Here is a 19,017-nt window from a genome sequence, read left to right as displayed (position 1 = left end):
AAGTAGTAGTAGTAGTAGTAGTAAATTTCAGAATGCCCACAAAATGCCCATTTCCTCACCCATATCCACACCCTTTTTTGTCTAACATGCATTAGAAGTTAGGCACAGTGCATTACAGAATACACTTAGCGAGCTGTGCACTATATAGAATCCATGGGATAAAGGCAAGTTGGACGCTCAGCGGTTTTCTATACAATTTTTGTGCAACCCGCTCAGAAAGTAAATCCAAGAAGGTGTGCACCGGGAGAGAGATTCATGGGGAGGAGTAATGTTAAGTTACACAATAAAATGCAGCAGGCACTTGTGTTTAAAAGCCTCCTACTGACACGACCTAAGCTGACTTTTGGTAGTATTCTATAATGGAATCTAGGCGCCCAGAAGCTTTTATAGAATTAGTATCTTGCATGTTGCAGTTTGGAGCTTAACTTTTGGTGACCTTTACAGAATTATCCCCTTGATGTTTGTACTCCTAAGCTTCTTGGGATATCCATAAGAAAAGCACAGGACTGCATGTGCAATGGATACCACAGTTCAAACTTTGTGACCTGCATGGAGCACTGAGTGGGCACCAGAGTGCCACCACACAGTACTCTTGTGGAGAAGTAGCCTAATGGTTAGTGCAGTGAGCTAGCTGTCTTATAAGATCCAACAGAACTGGGTTCAATTCCCGCTGCAGCTCTTTGAGAGCCTGAGCATAAAATACATATTAGATTGTAAGCCCACTAGGGACAGAGAAAGTACCTGCAGATAATGTGTACAGAGCTGTGTACGACTATAGAAATGATTAGCAGTAGTAGTACTCTTTCTGCAAACCTCACAGAAGAGTTGAAAAAGAGACAGGGTTGGGAAAAGTGCCACAAGCCTAACACTATCTTAATGTACCAAGCACCAAGGGCTATGGACATAGATTTAAAAGAAGAAAACCTTAAGGGCACCCAGCAGCTAAATTAGAACCAGACAGATACAATGATACTCAGCTCACCACTGTTCCACCCCCCTCTCCACAGGCTTCTCACTACTGAAACCACAACCCAGCAGCTTTGCAACGGTACTATTACAAAGCTCAAGTGATATTTGTCTTCTATCTCCACTTTAGGAGGCAACACAAATCTTCGTGACACTGTTGATGTTATGCCATCAGAGGCATGGTGAAGTGAGACTGCACAACAGACTGACACAGAAAGCTTAAAGACCAGAGAATCAGGATAGAAAAAAAGCAAAGCAGGAGACCATGAGTAGAAGCAGCTTTATTTCAATTCTCTCGAGGCTTTAAAAGCAATTTCATTTTGAATATCATACAATATATTACAGGATGGTAGGCAATTCCATCATAAAGTACAGCATGTTTACCAACACCCTAAAAGTTTCCCAGGGCAATTAGCCTACAATAAACAAATCTAGAAAATCATGCTAACGAGCACTAATATTAGCAGAACTCTTGAATTAGAAAAAACCAATTGCTAGACAATTGCTTGTTTTCTTCCTTATTCCATATTTTATACATGCTGAGTCTGATTCACCCAGAATCTGACTTAGAAAAATGTTCCACTATAAGTTATTCATTAATTTTGAGAAATAAGAGTACTGATAGCCTATGTCTTAAAAGCAGAATTTCAGAGGCAGTGTTTATCTGGAAAAATTGTGTGCAAAGCCCCTTTACAAGCGGTATTTTGACTGCCCATATGTTATGGGTTTTATTAAAACATGCATGATTCTACGTATACTTTCTCCAACATGCAGACCTGCTTTCCTGACATCACCAACATCAACGACTGGGTGCAAGAAGCCCACTGATCATGATCCAACTCTGTCAGGCTGACCTAAGGGCAGGAGGCCTATAAAGCTCACCTCAACTTGTATCACTATACTCTGAAAGCATGAATGTGATCGAACTCCATATGGGTCGCTAGTCAAAAAGGGTATGCGAAATACATAGATTGGGGGGGGGGGGGGGTTATCAACACGGGGACCGTTAAGACGTTATTTTACTGTTAACCCCAGTTACTGGTAACTATGTCTCATTGCAAAAAATGGGACCTGTGATAAAATAGTACCCCTCAATGGTAGCCCATATTGATAACTATGCCCCTTAATTGTTAGTGGTGCAAAATGTCCAAAAAGTAGAAGGAAATTTTTTTTTTATGTTGAATTTAAGGATGTCTCATCTGCATGTACCAAAAAGGCTCTCAAATCTTTCCACACTTTGCCTTGCCTTCCACCATTTGTTCAACTCTCCACATTAAAATCAAAATTATTCTAGTTTATGAAAGGAATGATCTAAAACAGTCTCCATTAAATCCATCCTAGGTTGGTATGTTCTGATCATCCAAACCATATAATACCTCACAGGGACAGAGGGGGAAGAGAATGAAAACACATGGTCATGCAGGATGACGCAAGTAAAGATTTGATTTTGCTCAAGTAAACCAACCACAAACACAGTATTCAACCATCTGTGCTTCTTATGTTGACAGTACTTCTTTACAATTACAACAACCTGGCTGAAGTGGAATTCATTTTGGAAGGCCACAATCACTGGCTCATTTCCACATTGCCAACTGCTAGGGTGTTTATAAAAATACAGCCTGACTGACCACAGCAGAGTCTACCACTTGTAACAAACCCAAATACAGAAAACAAACTATCCAAGAAAAACAGTTTTCTGGAAAATTCTCACTGGTGTGCAGAAACAGAAAGAAGATAGAGTTAATTGGCATTGTGCCGTAAATAATTATAAATAGTGTCTTTAAGAAGGCAAAACAGGACTACTTTACATCGTTAATTGGGGAGGAGCAGTTGAATTTTAAAAAATAAATTGATAACATTGGATCGGGCTCTCTTTTTTTAAAACAAAAAATTGAGAAAATTAGACTTTCACTGAACCCAACTAATTTCAGTTTATCAGAATCTGTTGTTAATAATACTTCTCTAATGAGGGGAATAATAGCTGACAGGAACTGATCATTTTTTTTATTTTCCTAGTTTGGAAAAATTGGTTCCTATTCTGAGAAAACTCTCTTCCTTTTGTGCACTAGCTAGCTGTCCCAACACATTTATGAGGAATCAGACACCTACATTTTTAAGATATTTGCATTTTTATAGAAGGGATATTTTTATTACAGGTTCATTTTTGGCGGGTTTGGTAAAATACTGCTTACACTTATACATAAAGATCTTAAATTGCCATCTATTGTGATCTCGAACTATCGTCCAATATCATCGATTCCTTTACTTCCTAAATTGTTGGAGTCTACAGCAGCAAAGCAATTAAAGGAATATCTTGCAAGCTATAGCATTATTTCAAGTTTTCAGTCAGGCTTTAGAAGATATTTTAGCACTGAAACTGTAGTTACTTCACTATTTTCATAGTATAAATCAGGGTTGTTCAACCTCAGTACTCAAGGGCCGCAATCCAGACAGGTTTTCAGGATTTCCCCAATGAGTATGAATGGGATCTATTTGCATGCATTGCCTCCATTGTATGCAAATAGATTTCATGCATATTCATTGGAGAAATCCTAAAAACCAGACCAGGCGAGAGCCAAGATTGGACACCCCTGGTATAAATGGTGTTGTTTGGGAATGGTTTAACAGTTTTTTGAAACATAGATCTTATCAAGTTAAAATAGCCAATGCTTTTTCTTTTATTTAGACACCTGAATGTAGTGTCCCATAGGGGTCGCCTCTTTCTCTCATTTTATTTAATGTTTCAATGTCAGAATTAGCAGATCAGCTTTCTATAGCTAGGTTTTGATCAAACATTTACGCTGATGTTACTATAATTATTCTATTTATCCACACTTTATCAGAAATTGCTCAAGGCACTGAAGTTTTAACTGTACCTGTACCATGTCTTTTAGGTTAAAATTAAATTGTGATACAAGTTTTTGGTCCTAGGGAATTCCTTTAAGTCATTAATGGAAAAGTTTCTCGTTCTGAACGATGTTATGTACAATTTGGAGGAACAACTGAAGATTTTTGGGGTTGCCTGTGACAAACATCTTACTTTTGAATCACATGTGAATTTGCTGATAAAAATGTGTTTTTCTACTTTGAGGAAATTGGGAAGGATATGATCAAGTTTAAACTTTAATGCTTTTCGAATTATAGCACAATCTTTACATTTTATCGCAAACGGACCACTGTAATGCTGTATTTGTGGGCTGGTGAAGAAACTGCAGACATTGCAGAATATTTAGTTGTAAACCTGCATAGGTCTAGGCAGTATACAAATTCTGAAAATAATCAATCCATCAATCTAGATTTGAGCCTTACTGTTGCTGGTGAAACTTCACTAGTTTCTTGTTAAGGCCCACATCATTTTTAAATTATGTAGCACAACCTCTCTTATTTTATATGGGTCCACTCTGGAATATCTGATTGAACTTGTTAATCTTAATCATAGAAATAAAGCTCTTTCAGACAGGGTTCCACTGTTACTAAAAAATCCCAGTCCTAAATATGTTATTTATAAATCAGTATTTCAATCTACCAAATGGTGGAACGTTTTACTGTTAAATGTGAGATTAGATTGTTATAAATATTTTAGGAAAGCCTTAAAAACTTACCTCTTCCAGCTTTTCAATTGGCTTTGAAATGTTAACTAATACTTTTATACTTATCTGAGATTTTGCCCAGTTTTCTTTTCTTGTAAACCGCATGGAGCTAATGTGGGTTTTTGCAGGGTATAAGTACCTATTGCATATATGTATGTATAACAGTAATAATATTATGAAATGAAAAGTGGCAGCTGTCAGGGTTTTTTAAAATGTATTTATTTTTTAAACTGCGGCACCAAAGTCCTCGATTGAGCGTGGTGAAATAAATAAGCCTACACACAAGCTCTCATTTTAACTCCTACATACATCCTTGAGCTTATCACCATAAGTGAAGTGTAACAATTATAGTCAAAAAATGTTATGTATAAGTCATTATTCTTACTGTGTTGCACACATCAATGGCCCACAATGTAATTAAATGTCCACAAAATATATATAAGAGAGATGCTCTTAATCTTTGCAATCAAAATTCAAATGACACTAATCTGAATAGGCGTCTATATTTAGAACAAGGATTCTACTGAGCAACATTTCAGATTCCTCCAGACAGACACCTCGAAACCCTGACTGCATCCTTTGAACAGAAAGGCTACAACCCCAAAATAATCTCCAAGAATATTGCCTCCTCCCTCAAAACACCCAGGGAAAATCTGCTACAGTAAATCATAAAAGATCTGCAGCCTCTACTCCAGGAGGATAAATTACTGAAAGAGATATTCCCATCCCCACCAGTGCTAGCCTTCCGACAGCCACCCAACTTAAAACACAAGCTAATTAGAAGTAAACTCCCAACACAGACTCAAAAAGAAAATAATGGCACACATCCTTGCAATATATCCAGCTGCAAACTATGCCAAAATATCTCATAGGACCCCATGGTCATTCACAAAGGAAAAATATTCAACATTAAGGAATCTTTCACATGCTCATCTTCCAATGTGGTATATATCATGCAGTGTAAAAAATGCGATGAAGGCTGCTACATTGGAGAAACAAGTCAGATGCTAAAGAAGAGATTTAATTTACATAGACATCATATGAAAATGCCAGTACCAACAAAGATGTCACGCCCGTCAGACAGCACTTTACAAACAAGAACACTGTACCAGTGATTTCATGGTAAGGATCCTGAAAGGTAACTTTAAAACAATACAGGAACGTAAGACTTTTGAAGTCAGAATGATTAAATACCTGCATGTTAGCTGTACTGCTGCTTAGAAAAAGGACCCCTTAGATTTTTTAACTGAAATTGGTTCAGCCTTTGGGTTTGAATGAACTCAATGAATGGAATACCATTCTTCAGTGCTTCCCAAACCTGGTCATGGAGGAACCCCAGCCAGTCAGGCTTTCAGGATATCCACAATGAATATTCATATCAGTATGCACTGCCTCTCCACTGCATGCAAATCTCTGTCATGAAATATAAATTGTGGATATTCAAAAAACCTGACTGACTGGGGTGCCTCCAGGATCAGGTTTGAGAACCATTGCCACTGTTTGATTTTTTGTCATGTTAATGTTTTTTTTCATGACGTCATATTGAGTATATCTTTCTGTAAGGAAACACGGTTGGCGTTCCCTTTTGGCGCCACCATTGTAGCAAGCGCATTGGATATATTACTATGGAACAGAAGTTTTCTGCATTTTCGACATTGAAAGTTTAGGACTCCTGAGGAAGGAAAAATCCAAAATGGAGCTCTGTAGAAACCTCCTTCTAATTACAAACGCATATCCAGATGTGACATTTGAATTTTGACTGCAAAGATTAAGAGCTTTCTTTATAAATATTTTGGGAACACTTGATTATTCAAGCATTACAAAGAGATTTTAAACAGCATATTAGAGCCTCATTGTGGGCCACTGATGTGTACAGCACAGTTAGAATAACTATTTATATATATTAAAAAACAGTTTTGTCTATAACTGGTACACTTCACTTATGCTGGTAAGCTAAAGGATGTATGCAGGCGTAAAATGAGAGCTTGTGTGTAGGCTCATTTATTCAATTATTTCACTCTGCTCAACTGAAGACTTTGGTGCCACAGTTAGAAAACTGAGAGCTGCCATTTTTCACTTTATCATATTATTAATACTGTTATTTCTTCCCATTTCTGCAAACCAGTGAGAATTTTCTTGCATAGCAAAGTCTATAACACCTGCCCACAAATTCTTTACCACTTCCTCTAGCTCCTCTGTTCAGGGCACTCATGACTGCCGCATGAGTCTTCTAACAATGACTCTTTCCCACATCAGCATTTAGCAACTTATTACTTGTGTTCATTACATTTGTACAGTGGCCTGAGAACCTGGGGAACTAGGCTCGATTCCCACTGCAGCTCCTTATGACCCTGGGCAAGTCACTTAACCTTCCATTGCCCCAGGTACAAAAACTTATTGTGAGCCCTCTAGGGACAGAAAAAGAAAGAACTGGCATATAATAACAATAAACCACTTTGGTTGTACCACAGAAAGCCAGTATATCAAATCCATGGCCCTTTAAAGCTAATTGATTTGTCCAGTGTTTGAAATGAGATGAATGTGTAGTTACATGACTACTGATAACCTATTAGTCATATCCCAAATATGGCTGTATGTTGAATGCTTTCCAAAGGTAAAACATTCATCTTAAGTTTTATGTAAGCTACAGACACAGGGTCCCTTTTTCAGTACAGGACAGATGACATACAGGTTGATTTGTGTTTGGGAAGAAGAGGGGCAACAGAACAGCCAGGAGGATACTGTACTTATGGGGATGCTTCTAGTACATGCTCATTTACTCCTCCCTATGACTACCCTTCTTCTATCCTTTGTCAATAGCTTATGTGGCTTTCAGCTTGCGCACGTGCATGAATGCTACTTTGCTTTCATCTTGTAGGTCTTTTCTGAGTTGATTGTGTGAAGGCATGAATAGCTATCGGCTTCTTGTATCAAGAACTGATTTGTGTTGTAGTGTCATCCCTGCTGCAATCTTTTTAAATCTGAATTTTTAGCATAGTATTACTGATCTTGGATCTGTCAGGATACTCCATGCAGAGAGAACACACTAGAGTTTTGCTTTAAGAAATGGTAGCTCCTTGGCCTTTGCTGCAGTGTGACACCTGGCATTAGAACATTCATAGTACGTTTTCAGGCTAGAATGTCCCATTCCATTCTGTTTTTGCATTACCTTCATTTGATGACCTTACATGACTTGTGGCCAATGCCCATCTCACAACCAACATAGGTTGCTTCATGAAAGCTGTAAGCTCTTCTGTAGTAAATCATTTTCCTCTCTTGCCTACAGACAGCCTACTAATTAAACTCCAGACCAAAATAGTTCTGGGTGAATTAAGCCCACTCCTCTTATTTGCCTGTATTCTGATGCAATATTATCACATATACCCCAAGATTCTATATAGCGTGCCTTAATTGCCACACGGAAATTGAAGCATATTCTTTAAAAATGAATTTACCTTAATTTCTTAACTAGCTAATCAGCGCTGTTAACTGGATGTTAACAAGCAATTATCACCACTAATTGGCATTTACACACACAACTCACTAAGCGTATTCTATAATGTGGTGTGCTTAAGTTCTAAGTCATATTGTTGAAAAGGGGGTGTGGCCATGGGCATTTCTAAAATCTACATGCATTGTTATAGAATACACCTGCTCTGTGCCTAATTCAGTCGTCGGGATTTACGCCAAGTAAAATATGGCATAAATGGCTGTGACTAAATTTGATCACATGGAGAGGTGCTCAGCATATTCTATATACTGCGCAAAAATTTAAGCCTATTCTATAAAATATAGGCATACTTTAGAAAATACTAGGTGTATTTTTTTCCGTGTGGAATTTTCAGGCACCATATATAGAATCTAGCACATAATGAATTGCAACATGCTATTCAGTCTCTGATTTCCAGCCTTTGCATCTGGACATACCTCTGCAAATTAATAAACGTGTATATTTTTTGTAAAACAGAGGGAATTGATCATTAAAAAAAAAATACCTTCTAACTTCCTAAACCAAGAAATCAAGAACCCTGAACAGGCTGACATGTTTTCACTGCTCCTTCTTGGCAATCTAACAGGATTATAAATACATCTAGCCATTCTGCTTCTAAAGCATTTAAAGTTACAGAGTAGGTGCATTTTACTATGTAAAGCAAAGCAGAACTCAATTTAGCAGGGTTCATACTGCATGTAATATTTATCCCATCTTGAGGCCTACTTTCTCAAACAGGTCTGTGATCCACAGTAGTTACAAAATCTAAAACCCCGTCACAAAACCATCATCTCTCTACCATTAAAATATTAACAATTATTCAGGTTTTCATTTTTGTTTTTAATATCACTCATTTTGTTGTCCTGCCACGCTTTCTGATGAAATATATTGGTGCCACTTTTCATCTCTTATTGTTAAGAAAGATTAACCTTAAACGTGTTGTAGTTATTTGGAGAATTTTGCTCAACAACTCAAATTGTTCATCATATACTGATTAGTGCAGGATGTTTTCTTTTTTACACTGTAGGATATTGTTAGAGAAGTAAAGAAAAGATAGCTGAAAAAAGAGGAAAACAGTAAAAGGGCATAAAATCTACAGTAGGTTTTCTTTTCCCCCCAGCTTTGGTGAATCACTGTACATTAAGAACGCGGGCTGAAACGCCATGGTGCCAGTCACGTAATTTGGTATATTTAGGGATAATAACCTGAATAGGAATCTTTTCCCTGTGGAAGAAAAAAGTTAAAGGAAAAACAGTAAGAAAAAAATGAAAGGGGATGGGGATTCTAAGTTTAATTGACAAGATCATGCAATTTAGTTCCCATGCTCATGTCACTCATCAATGGCAGCCATCTTTGTCAGGTTTTCAAATGTCCTAAATTGCTCTGTCCATGTTAAGAATCCATGCAAGAGAAATGGGCCAGCAAACTTAAAACGTTACACTAAATTGCACAGGCTCACCCTATAGTGTGCAACTCCTTCCGCCTTCCCCTCATACTCTCACACACAAAAAAAAAAGGACATACATTCTTATTCACATGCAGTCTCTGCCAGAGTTTGGGTACCTAGGAGGCACTGGACGAGGACAGGGGCAGACTTGGATGACAGATGGCAGCACAAGTTACATACCTGCTTTTACTTTCAAGGACTGAGGGTCAAATATATATATAGACTTTGCAGCATTGGAGAAAATTTCAGATAAGATATTGAGGCGTACATTGGGTAGTATTTTAGTATATTGCCTCCCTGGAAAATGGTCAAAAACTCAACATTTTACATGATTTTTATTTATCACAAAATGTCTTATAATTTGAGAATTCTATTTTTCAGGAGATTTAAATATATACTTAGAGAAGGAGAGAGACCCAAAGACTTTTTTCAGCTCCTAGATTCAGTAGGTTTGGCCTTCCCAAAATGTAATAGATTTCCTGAGGATGACCATTACTTAGATATTTTAGTCTATAATATGGCTAATCCATCTAATTTGTTTTCAACATATCAAATAAATGGGAACCAGTAATCTGGTCTAACCACTTTGTTTTAAAATTTATACTTAAGATGGAAATCAGTGGGAATTAGACAGAGGTCCGTCAGTGGAAAATATGTTACCAGAGGGAAGATGGACTCTGTCAGGTTCTGGAAGGAGACAGTACCTATAATGAATGACAGGATCAGAAGATTCAGAACTAATGAGAGTTAGTTGGGATAAAATGGCAAAAATAATATTGAATGATATTGCTCCACTAACTATGAGGTATATTCCACAGAAGAAACAAGCTCTTTGGTTCAATGATGAGTTGTTAGCATTAATGAGAAATGTCAAAGAAGAAAAAGCTTGGTTTAAAGAAGGCATATTAGAGGCTAGCTAGGCAGCACTGGAGAACCAAATTTAATACTTATAAACTGAAATTGTCAACAACTAAAAATCTACATTATTCATCCCAGATAGGTAATACATCAATAGATACAAATAAATTTACGTTGGGGCTTACTACCCGGCTGGCTGTGCGCTAGTGCAAACAAAGCCAATTCCCTTTGAATGGGCTGTGTGGGCAATGCCATGCGGAAGTCGCTAGCATAGCTTAGTTAACAGACCCCTTAAGATGTTAGTTGAGATTATTCAACTGATTGAGTTTGCTACTAATACTTTCTGAATGTTTTAAAAATAAAATAACCAAGTTGAGGTCCTTCATTGATTCACAAGTCTCCATTATGGGATGTGGACAATTTTTCCTAACCTCAACTAACAGAAATAAATATATTACTAAATAAATTAATTAACTAAGTTTTCAAATATTCACTGACTCCTGTCCAACTTATTTATTAAGAACTACTCCTCTGGCCTTCTTACTGTGGCTCTTCACAGGGATAGAAATGGTTTTTTTTAAAGTGGCAGCTCTCCACATTTGTTATGAGATATTATATTTAATCCAATCTTAAAATCCCACTGTGCACTTCCTAACAGTAGGCCAATGGTAATATTCCATTTTTGTTAAACTTATTGAAAGTCTGATTGCTAAATAGCTGTCTGATTATTTAGTACAGAGAGTCTTACAGGTGGATCAACAACAGAGAAAAGATTATTAAAAAGGGGCAACAGGCTGTGTTACAGTTTATCTTCAGCATCTGATCTAGTTCACCATGACATTGGTATTTTAGGAGACAAACTAAAAAGGTTTAATTTTTTATTTTAAACCTAGCATACAGAGTAAAAAGGCCTGATCAAGAATCAAACGTGTGGCATACCATAGAGTTCACCCTTGTCTCCTATACTACTTAATATTTTAATGAGTACACATGGAAGAGACTTTTCTGTAATTGGATTTAACCTTTTCACACATGCAGATGATACCACATTACTGATAATTGTTGATACCACATTACTGATAATTGTCCACAAGGAATTAGAAAAAAAAATGAATGCTGATTCAGAATTGTTTTTAATAAAAAGTAGAGAGTTGGGTCCATAAGTATAAACTAAAATTAAACAAGGACCAAACGTTTGTCAGGTTAGGATCGTCACCACCTGTTACACAAAGATTGGTGACATGAATTGTAAAGGTAGAATCTTCTTTAAAAATCCTACCTATTATAATAGGCTCTTTAATATGGACAAACATCTTAAGAATACTTCATATTTTTTTATTCAGTTTAATAGTGCAGGCTATCAAAACACAATTGGACTATTGTAATATTTGATAAACAGGTTTTTCTCAGACTAAAAAAAAATAAAAGACTCCAAACATTGCAGAACATAGCTGCGGGGTTTGTTTACAAAGGAAGTAAACATGATCTCCACTTCTAATTAAATTAAACTAGCTACCTACAGAAACTCAATCCATTTTTAAATTACACATATTTGCTGTTAGAATTATTCATGGTTTAGCTCCATAGTACATGGTACACTTGATGGAGTTTGCTTCGCCAGATAAACACCTATATAAATAAAGGTATTTGACGCTTAATTTCTCCTCTGTGAAGGGGTTAAAGATAAAAAAAAAGTGTTTTGGTCAACAACTTCTTTATTTTGCTACAAGTAATTGGAATTCACTTTCACCAGAAATTAGGAGGGAAACCAGTTATGTTCAATATAGAAGAAAATGGGGGGGGGGGGGGGGGGGGGGGAAGGGGACCTTACCTATTTCAGAAATTAGTAAAGGATTGTTCTTAGGTTGGATACTGAAATTTTATTTTAATTCCTAGGGCCGTGTTTACTAAGCCACACTGTAGGAGCCCTAACGTTTTAGTGTGTGTTAAAAATTAGTGTGCGCTAATGGCAGAGAAATTACATTTCTCTGAGTGTCTCTAGCATTAACGCGCACTAAAACGTTTGCGCGTTTACAGTGCGGCTTAGTAAACAGTGCCCCTAGTATTGTTCTAGCCTCTTCTTTGTACCCTGCATTGAACCAAGTTGTTCAGTAATGGTGCTATGCAAGAACTTGTATTGTACTGTGCTGTGCTATGTAAGCTGCCCTATATGGTACCATACTTTCTTATAAGGCACCTATGTGACAAGGAATACAATAGATGCCTTTTTGGACTATTTTATAAGCGTGAAATTAAAAAATAAACCAAAGTCGGATATACCTGAATCCTTTCCTAACTCGTAAAATCGCAATATTAAGACAGTGAGAGGGACTATCCAAACTTAGAGCCTGTGAACAGCATTACTTTTAGCTGGGTACTGCGCTTACTGTTTCAGTAATCGGTCCCAGTCTTTAGAAAAAGGGGGAAAAAAGATGGAGCTGTTATTTGAAATAAATCCTTTTATTATTCAAGATGTAGCTGTTATTCAAAATAAATCAAAGGGACTGCAATGTCCACGTTTAAACAGAGGGTAAAATATCTATAGAAGATGGCACCGTTTGCACCTGCCCTCTTGAAAAGCGACGATGCTACAGCCTGGAAGTGCATGTGGGAGTAGCTTGCATACACATCTCCAAATAATTCTTACTTTAGTGTAATACGGGGGGGGTTCTCAACCCAGTCCTTGGAAAACACTCAGCCAGTCAGGATTTCAGGATGTCCACAATGAAAGTGCATGAGCGAGTTTTGCATACAATGGAGGTAGTGCATGCAAATTTATGGTAGTTATTTCTGAAAAGCTGACTGGCTGGGTGTGTCTCAAGGACTGGGTTGAGAACCAATGTTTTAGACTGAAGTAAGAATTATATGGAGATATTTATTTATTTAAAACATTTATAACCCACACAATCTGTAGAGCTCGTGGCAGTACATTCATACTGATGAAATGACAAATCATAACAAAAACATACCATCACATGCATACTACACCAAGAATTCCACACACAGTAAGCAAACTAACATCAACTACACATTACTCGCTAGTTTACCAAAGCAGATATGACTCATACCTAAACAGAGGCTTGCTGGTTGCCAAATGCTTCTAAGAATTACATTTCCAGGCTGTAGAACTGTCGCTTTTGGAGCTTGATTCAAAATTCATCTTCTAGTATTTTACTTACTGGAGGTTAGGTTTAAATAGACTGAATGGGAATGAAGGGAGGCAGGGGGAAACTGGAGGAAGTTTGACTTTATTATCACTCACAACCCTCCTCCCACCTAGGTTTGCTACTTGAAATAAATATATATTTTTCCCCTAAGGAGTGGCACTACTGTTGCATATCTACCCTCGTTGCCACAACATCAAAGCACACAAAGCCGCTACAATTTTGTAAATTCGGAGGGCAGCTGAGGGACACAAAGTAGAAATCTGACCTATTAGTGCATGCCAGAACTGGAATAACTCTGAAGAGATTTTCATTGTTAACTCTGGGTCAAACTCAGGCACCCTATCCCACACTAAGGGCCCCCTTTTACAAAGCTACAGTAAAAGAGGCCCTGCGGTAGAATTGGTATGTGGATTTCTCATGCTTCAAGGCCCTCTTTTACTGCAGTGGGTCAAAGGTTTAAAAAAAAAAAGGAAATAGCTGTGTGGTAAGTGAACCACTTGCATGTGGCCATTTTCTGGGGGAGCCCTTACCACCACCTACTTAGGAGGCGCGGTAAGGGCTCCAGCGCTAACCCGGCGGTAACTGGGCAGCGTGCGGGGCTGCCCGATTACTGCCAGGTAAGCCCCCGGTGTTAAAAAATAAAAAACATTTTTTAAGCACCAGAAATGGCGTGCGCTGGAGGAAGGCACTACCGCCTGGCTCCGGCAATAGTACCAAAATAATGTGCGGCAAAGCAGTGGTATGGGTGCTGCCGCTTTGTAAAAGGGGCCCTAAATCCTGTACAGGATCATAATAGGATGCAACTAAGGACTGAACACACCTCAGAATTTATACATGCAAACACTTCAGGGAGAAATGAAACCGCTGCAACGTTTTAGGCCAGGCGTAAGCAGTTACAAAAAACCATCTGCAGCCAAATCACACTGCTGAAGTTTAATGAATACAGCTACCAATTCCAATGCAGTATAAAGACCACATAACACTGTAAACAAACACAATGAATACACCAAACTTATATACCAATTCAAGTCAGTCAAAAGCAACATGCAGACATATCGGCAGATGAATTCCTAAGTTAAAAATGGGAGAAAATATTAAATCAACTTACTTTGGCTTTTTCAGCTCTTCATGCTCAGGTTCTGCCACTGAAACAATAATAGTAACAATGATACAATGGTTTAGAATAAGTGCTCCAAAAACACTGGAGAACTGTTCCTGCTGCACTGCAATGTGATAATGCACAGAAATGGATCACCAAGATGTGCAATTTACTAAGGGCTCCCATTATTGGTAATTAAACATGCTAATGTGAATTGCAAGTAAGTAGATCCACCTCCCCAGATACACTGTAGCACATATGAAGGGCAAGCAAACCAGGCGCATGCATTTACGTGCCCCTCTCACACACTAATGTACAGAAAGCGCATTAACCCCTGGATTCTATATACTGCGCTGACATTTTCCTGTGGAAATCGAAGCATGTTATATAACAATGCGCATAACCTAACTGGTTAACAAGGTAATCAGCGCTAATTGGTTATTAACAAGTAATTAGCTCTAATTGGCATTAATTAGATTTTCACGCAATATGCACTGTGTATTCTGTAAAGTGTTGTGTGTAAATTCTAAGTCGCATAGTTGAAAAGGGGGCATGGCTATGGGCGTGGAATGGGCGAGTCATGGAAGTTTGTAAAATCTATGCACGTTGTTATACAATATACCTGGTCCATGCCTAAGTTAGGCGTTGGAATTTAGACTAGGTTTTACTTGGTGTAACTATCTGCGACTAAATTTAGTCGTGCGGACTGGTGTGCTGTGTATTTTTTAAACCTTGTGGAAATTTAGATTTATTTTATAAAGTACATCTAAATTAAGGCGTACTTTATAGAATGCGCTTAGGCAAATTCCATTTCATTGCTGAATTTTTAAGTATGATATGCAGAATGTAGTCCTAAATGTACACTTACAAAAGTGTCAGCAGGGTGTGTAAGCACTATTCTGTACATGTGCTGGTAAATGACATAAAATGTAAATGCAAGGGAGTGAACGCATGGATGGGGCTGCCACTTATGCACCTAATAACACTGCACGATGCACATGTTCCTGCCACATTTAAGCAACTGCAGTTATGCCAGACCTAACGTAAGGAACATCAATGCCAGGTTATCCCAGTATTCTGTCATGGAACTTGGGAGCCCAGAAGCTGCTATACAATAGGCTCTCACCATGCAGCCTTGGGGGTCCTAAATGGAGGAACCCAGTTCTAGAACTGCTCCCATTCTGTATTGAAGGTATAGGGAATTCTACCAGACACAAGCAGATTAATTGCTATAAAAGAAAGTAGGTCACAGGAGGTTAATTTAAACTAGCCCATTGTGGCCATGTTTTTGCCAATGAAAGGCTGTTTCAGGAGCAGTAACTAGAAAGGATATTCAAAACCAAACTTCAATAAAAGCAAGAATGCTGGCAAAACAGCCACATTAGCAAATCACAAACTTTCCCAAGCACAAACTCATTCACTCTATAAAAATCTAGTATGGTTTTTTTGTTTTATGAAGGATCTTCAGAATTGATGCAACAGGGCTGCTCAACAAATGAGTTTCATGCAGCCGAGTGCAAATCGTCACTGATCCAATGTATAATTTTTAAAGTGGCATAATCACAGAGCAATAACATTTTCAAATAGCATTTTTTTTTAGTGTCCTTTTTCTAAGTTAGAAGTAGTGCTCAATCACTTAGCTGGCAGCAGTTTAATGTAGACCAAGAACCTCAACCAACATGGCCAGATTTCGAAACTTCATCAGGGCAGAGGTTCAAAATCTCATGCAAACTTCGTTCTTCCTAATAGAAAATGGCCATTTTCTATTAAGAAGAATGAAGTTTCTGTGAGATAAGTTTGGTGTTAAGAGAAAATAAATATTTGTTTCATATATAGTATAAACTAACGAAACTATTTAAAAAAAAATAAAAATTGATGTGACCGATGAGGCCACTGAGATTTATTAATAATAAACCATGTATTTAAACTAATGAGTTATTAGCGCTGGGTTTATAGAGTTGTGCTGATTACCCCTCACACTTATTGTTTAGACCGTTTAAAGTGATTTATCCCATCAGCATAAATGCATACTTACTACGCTCAGTGCCAGTGATCTGGGCAAGGATGCGGAAAGAACGAGACTGGGTGGTCCCCGTGCGGGGGTGCCAATCTTCAGTGTTATCAATCAGCCGCTTCTTGCTGGCATCACTGAAGGTTGGTGTGTGGTAAAACTCCGTGTAGCTGTCCACAATGTGTTTTCGTGGTGGTCTACCAGAAGAAAGAAATGCTCAAATAAATCTCCAAACTACTGGTTTCAAAACTGCAAAGACAGAATGCTAAGTGCACATTTGATGAGGAGTTTTAAGTCGTGAAGAAATGGCAAAATAAGGATGGTTTCTCTCACTCTATAAGTGGCACCATACAAATTACACTTACCAGCATTGTCCTGGAGAAATGCTAACTGGCTCAGTTTTCAGGATATATTTGTAATAAATATGCATCAGATTAGCCACATACATTGGCGAGCCAGTATGTGCAAATCTCCCTGAGGCATGAATATGTATGCAATGGAAGCAGTGAATGCAAATAGATCACATACATATTCTTTGAGGAAATCCTGAAAACCAGGCTGGGTTGTAGACCTCGAGGACTGGATTTGAGGACCCCTGGAGTAAAGGCACACCAATGGATAAGCAACTACTTTTATGCTAGTTGTACATAGGCATTTCCAGGGGTGCATTGTTTGGTTGGAGTTGTGATGTACACATGCACTGTATTAGATGTGTACATGTAAAAATCTGTGTGAAATTATTTGTGCATACTGGGGATAGTTCTGACAGCTTATTTTACAAAAGGCACAGAACAGCCTATGTTGCCTTCGTAAAACAGGCGCATTAGGCATTTGTCTAGGTGAACATGTCCGCAGATAAACGACCAATTTGTCCTCCTCCCATTCTCCACCGTGGTTCCCATCCACACTGTCCCTGTTAAGATCACATCCCTGCAGTTTCTCTACCACCTGCAAGACATCCCACTCTATTCAAACCCATGCTGTTCCCTTTTGTGGGTAGTTCTAGAGCAGCCTGGGTAGCTAATCATACAAATGTAAATATTCAAATACTTAAGTCTGTCCCCTTCCACATGTTTTATATTAATTTCAATCAACAAATTATTTATAGCATTTAATCTACTGCTCATTATCAAGACATTGAAGTGGTATACAATAAGGATAATACATATGATAGACAAATATAAAAAAAACCCTCAAAACATTATCCCACATCTTATATAAATCCTCCCCCCCCTCATTAAATATATAATATTTTAGTCATCACTCAGCTAGCCCTTGAATATTGGCTTACTTGGATATTATTTGAAGGGAGAGAGGGAGTTGGGAGGGGGAAGGTGTTAAAAAGGGAAAATGACTGTTTAGATTTTGTTCATTTTCATACAGTATGTAACATTTGTTTTGTTTTTTTTCATGATTGGTACTGCTGTATTGGTTGTTCACTTTAACCTAATAAAAACTTTTTAAATAAATGTATTATATTTTATCATCTAAGCAAACATGAAGACAGGATGTTCCCTTTGCACACCACCTTTATGACGTCTCATGTCTGAATCCACTTTTCTTCCTCCATGAGTATGTCTATTACTTAAATGTGCACAGAAATCTGTGTAGGCTTTCCCCTGCTCTTCCTGTACTTTAGTGGCTACTACTGCATCCCTCTCAAGTCTCTTCCAAAGTGTGAACCCTAGAGCAGGGGTACTCCCGGCAAATCAGGTTTTCAGGATACCCACAATGAATATGCATGACGAACTTGCATGCACTGCATCTAGATCTCTCACACATTCACTGAACGTATCTTGAAAACAAGACTAACCTGCTATATCTAGGGGACTGGTTTAAGACTACCCCTTCACCTACAGTGGTCACATTGTAAGCCTGTCTCTGATTACAACCACATCCGAGTCACTTCTGCCAGTGTCCTCCATGTCCTGACTTTAAGAGCCTGAGCATCTGCACGCATGACTCTCCAAACAACAACTCTGCTACCTCAGCCCCCCCCCCCCAACTCCCCTTCCCACTGCTGTGTACATTTCGTTGCAAGGATGCTTTAGTGCTTTTATCTCTCAACACAGTAATGTAGTAAATTTGTGCTGCTAAAGATAAAATAGCTTTTCTAGTGTGTCCAGTGATAATTTGTGCCCTTTAGGTAAATGTGCATACAAATTCCCATACAGAAGCCAGTAGAGGCTATTTACTTCTAGTTTGCTTGTGGAGGAGACCGCGGAGTACTGAATGCGGGGAGGGTGGTCCACCCCAGATGCACACTGAGGGGGGGGAGGGCAGGGAGCAGCCTTGCGGCTGTCGGCTCCGCCGGTTCCCTGCGTCCTCTGATGTTGCTTCATGTTCCAGGGCAGAGGGAGCAGAGAACTGGCGGAGCCAACAGCCTAGG

At 38.3% G+C, this 19,017-nt stretch overlaps 1 protein-coding gene across 6 annotated transcripts in view; it reads right to left on the bottom strand.

The window, feature by feature from the left end:
* PDLIM5 (PDZ and LIM domain 5) overlaps positions 1–19,017 on the bottom strand; it is a 403,074-nt gene that overhangs the window by 184,010 nt on the left and 200,047 nt on the right. For 5 of the 6 annotated variants that reach the window (XM_030190704.1, XM_030190703.1, XM_030190705.1 and 2 more), the window contains 2 exons: positions 16,653–16,825; positions 14,627–14,663 (listed from right to left, as the gene is read on the bottom strand). In XM_030190704.1, the coding sequence (XP_030046564.1) occupies positions 14,627–14,663; positions 16,653–16,825 (210 nt within the window). Of the gene's footprint in view, positions 1–8,352; positions 9,271–14,626; positions 14,664–16,652; positions 16,826–19,017 lie in introns of those variants that run through there. The other variant, XM_030190708.1, reaches the window with a different exon arrangement.

The sequence above is a fragment of the Microcaecilia unicolor genome, chromosome 2 (genome assembly GCF_901765095.1).
Source record: "Microcaecilia unicolor chromosome 2, aMicUni1.1, whole genome shotgun sequence".
NCBI lineage: Eukaryota > Metazoa > Chordata > Amphibia > Gymnophiona > Siphonopidae > Microcaecilia > Microcaecilia unicolor.
This window is presented reverse-complemented; position numbering and strand designations above follow the sequence as displayed.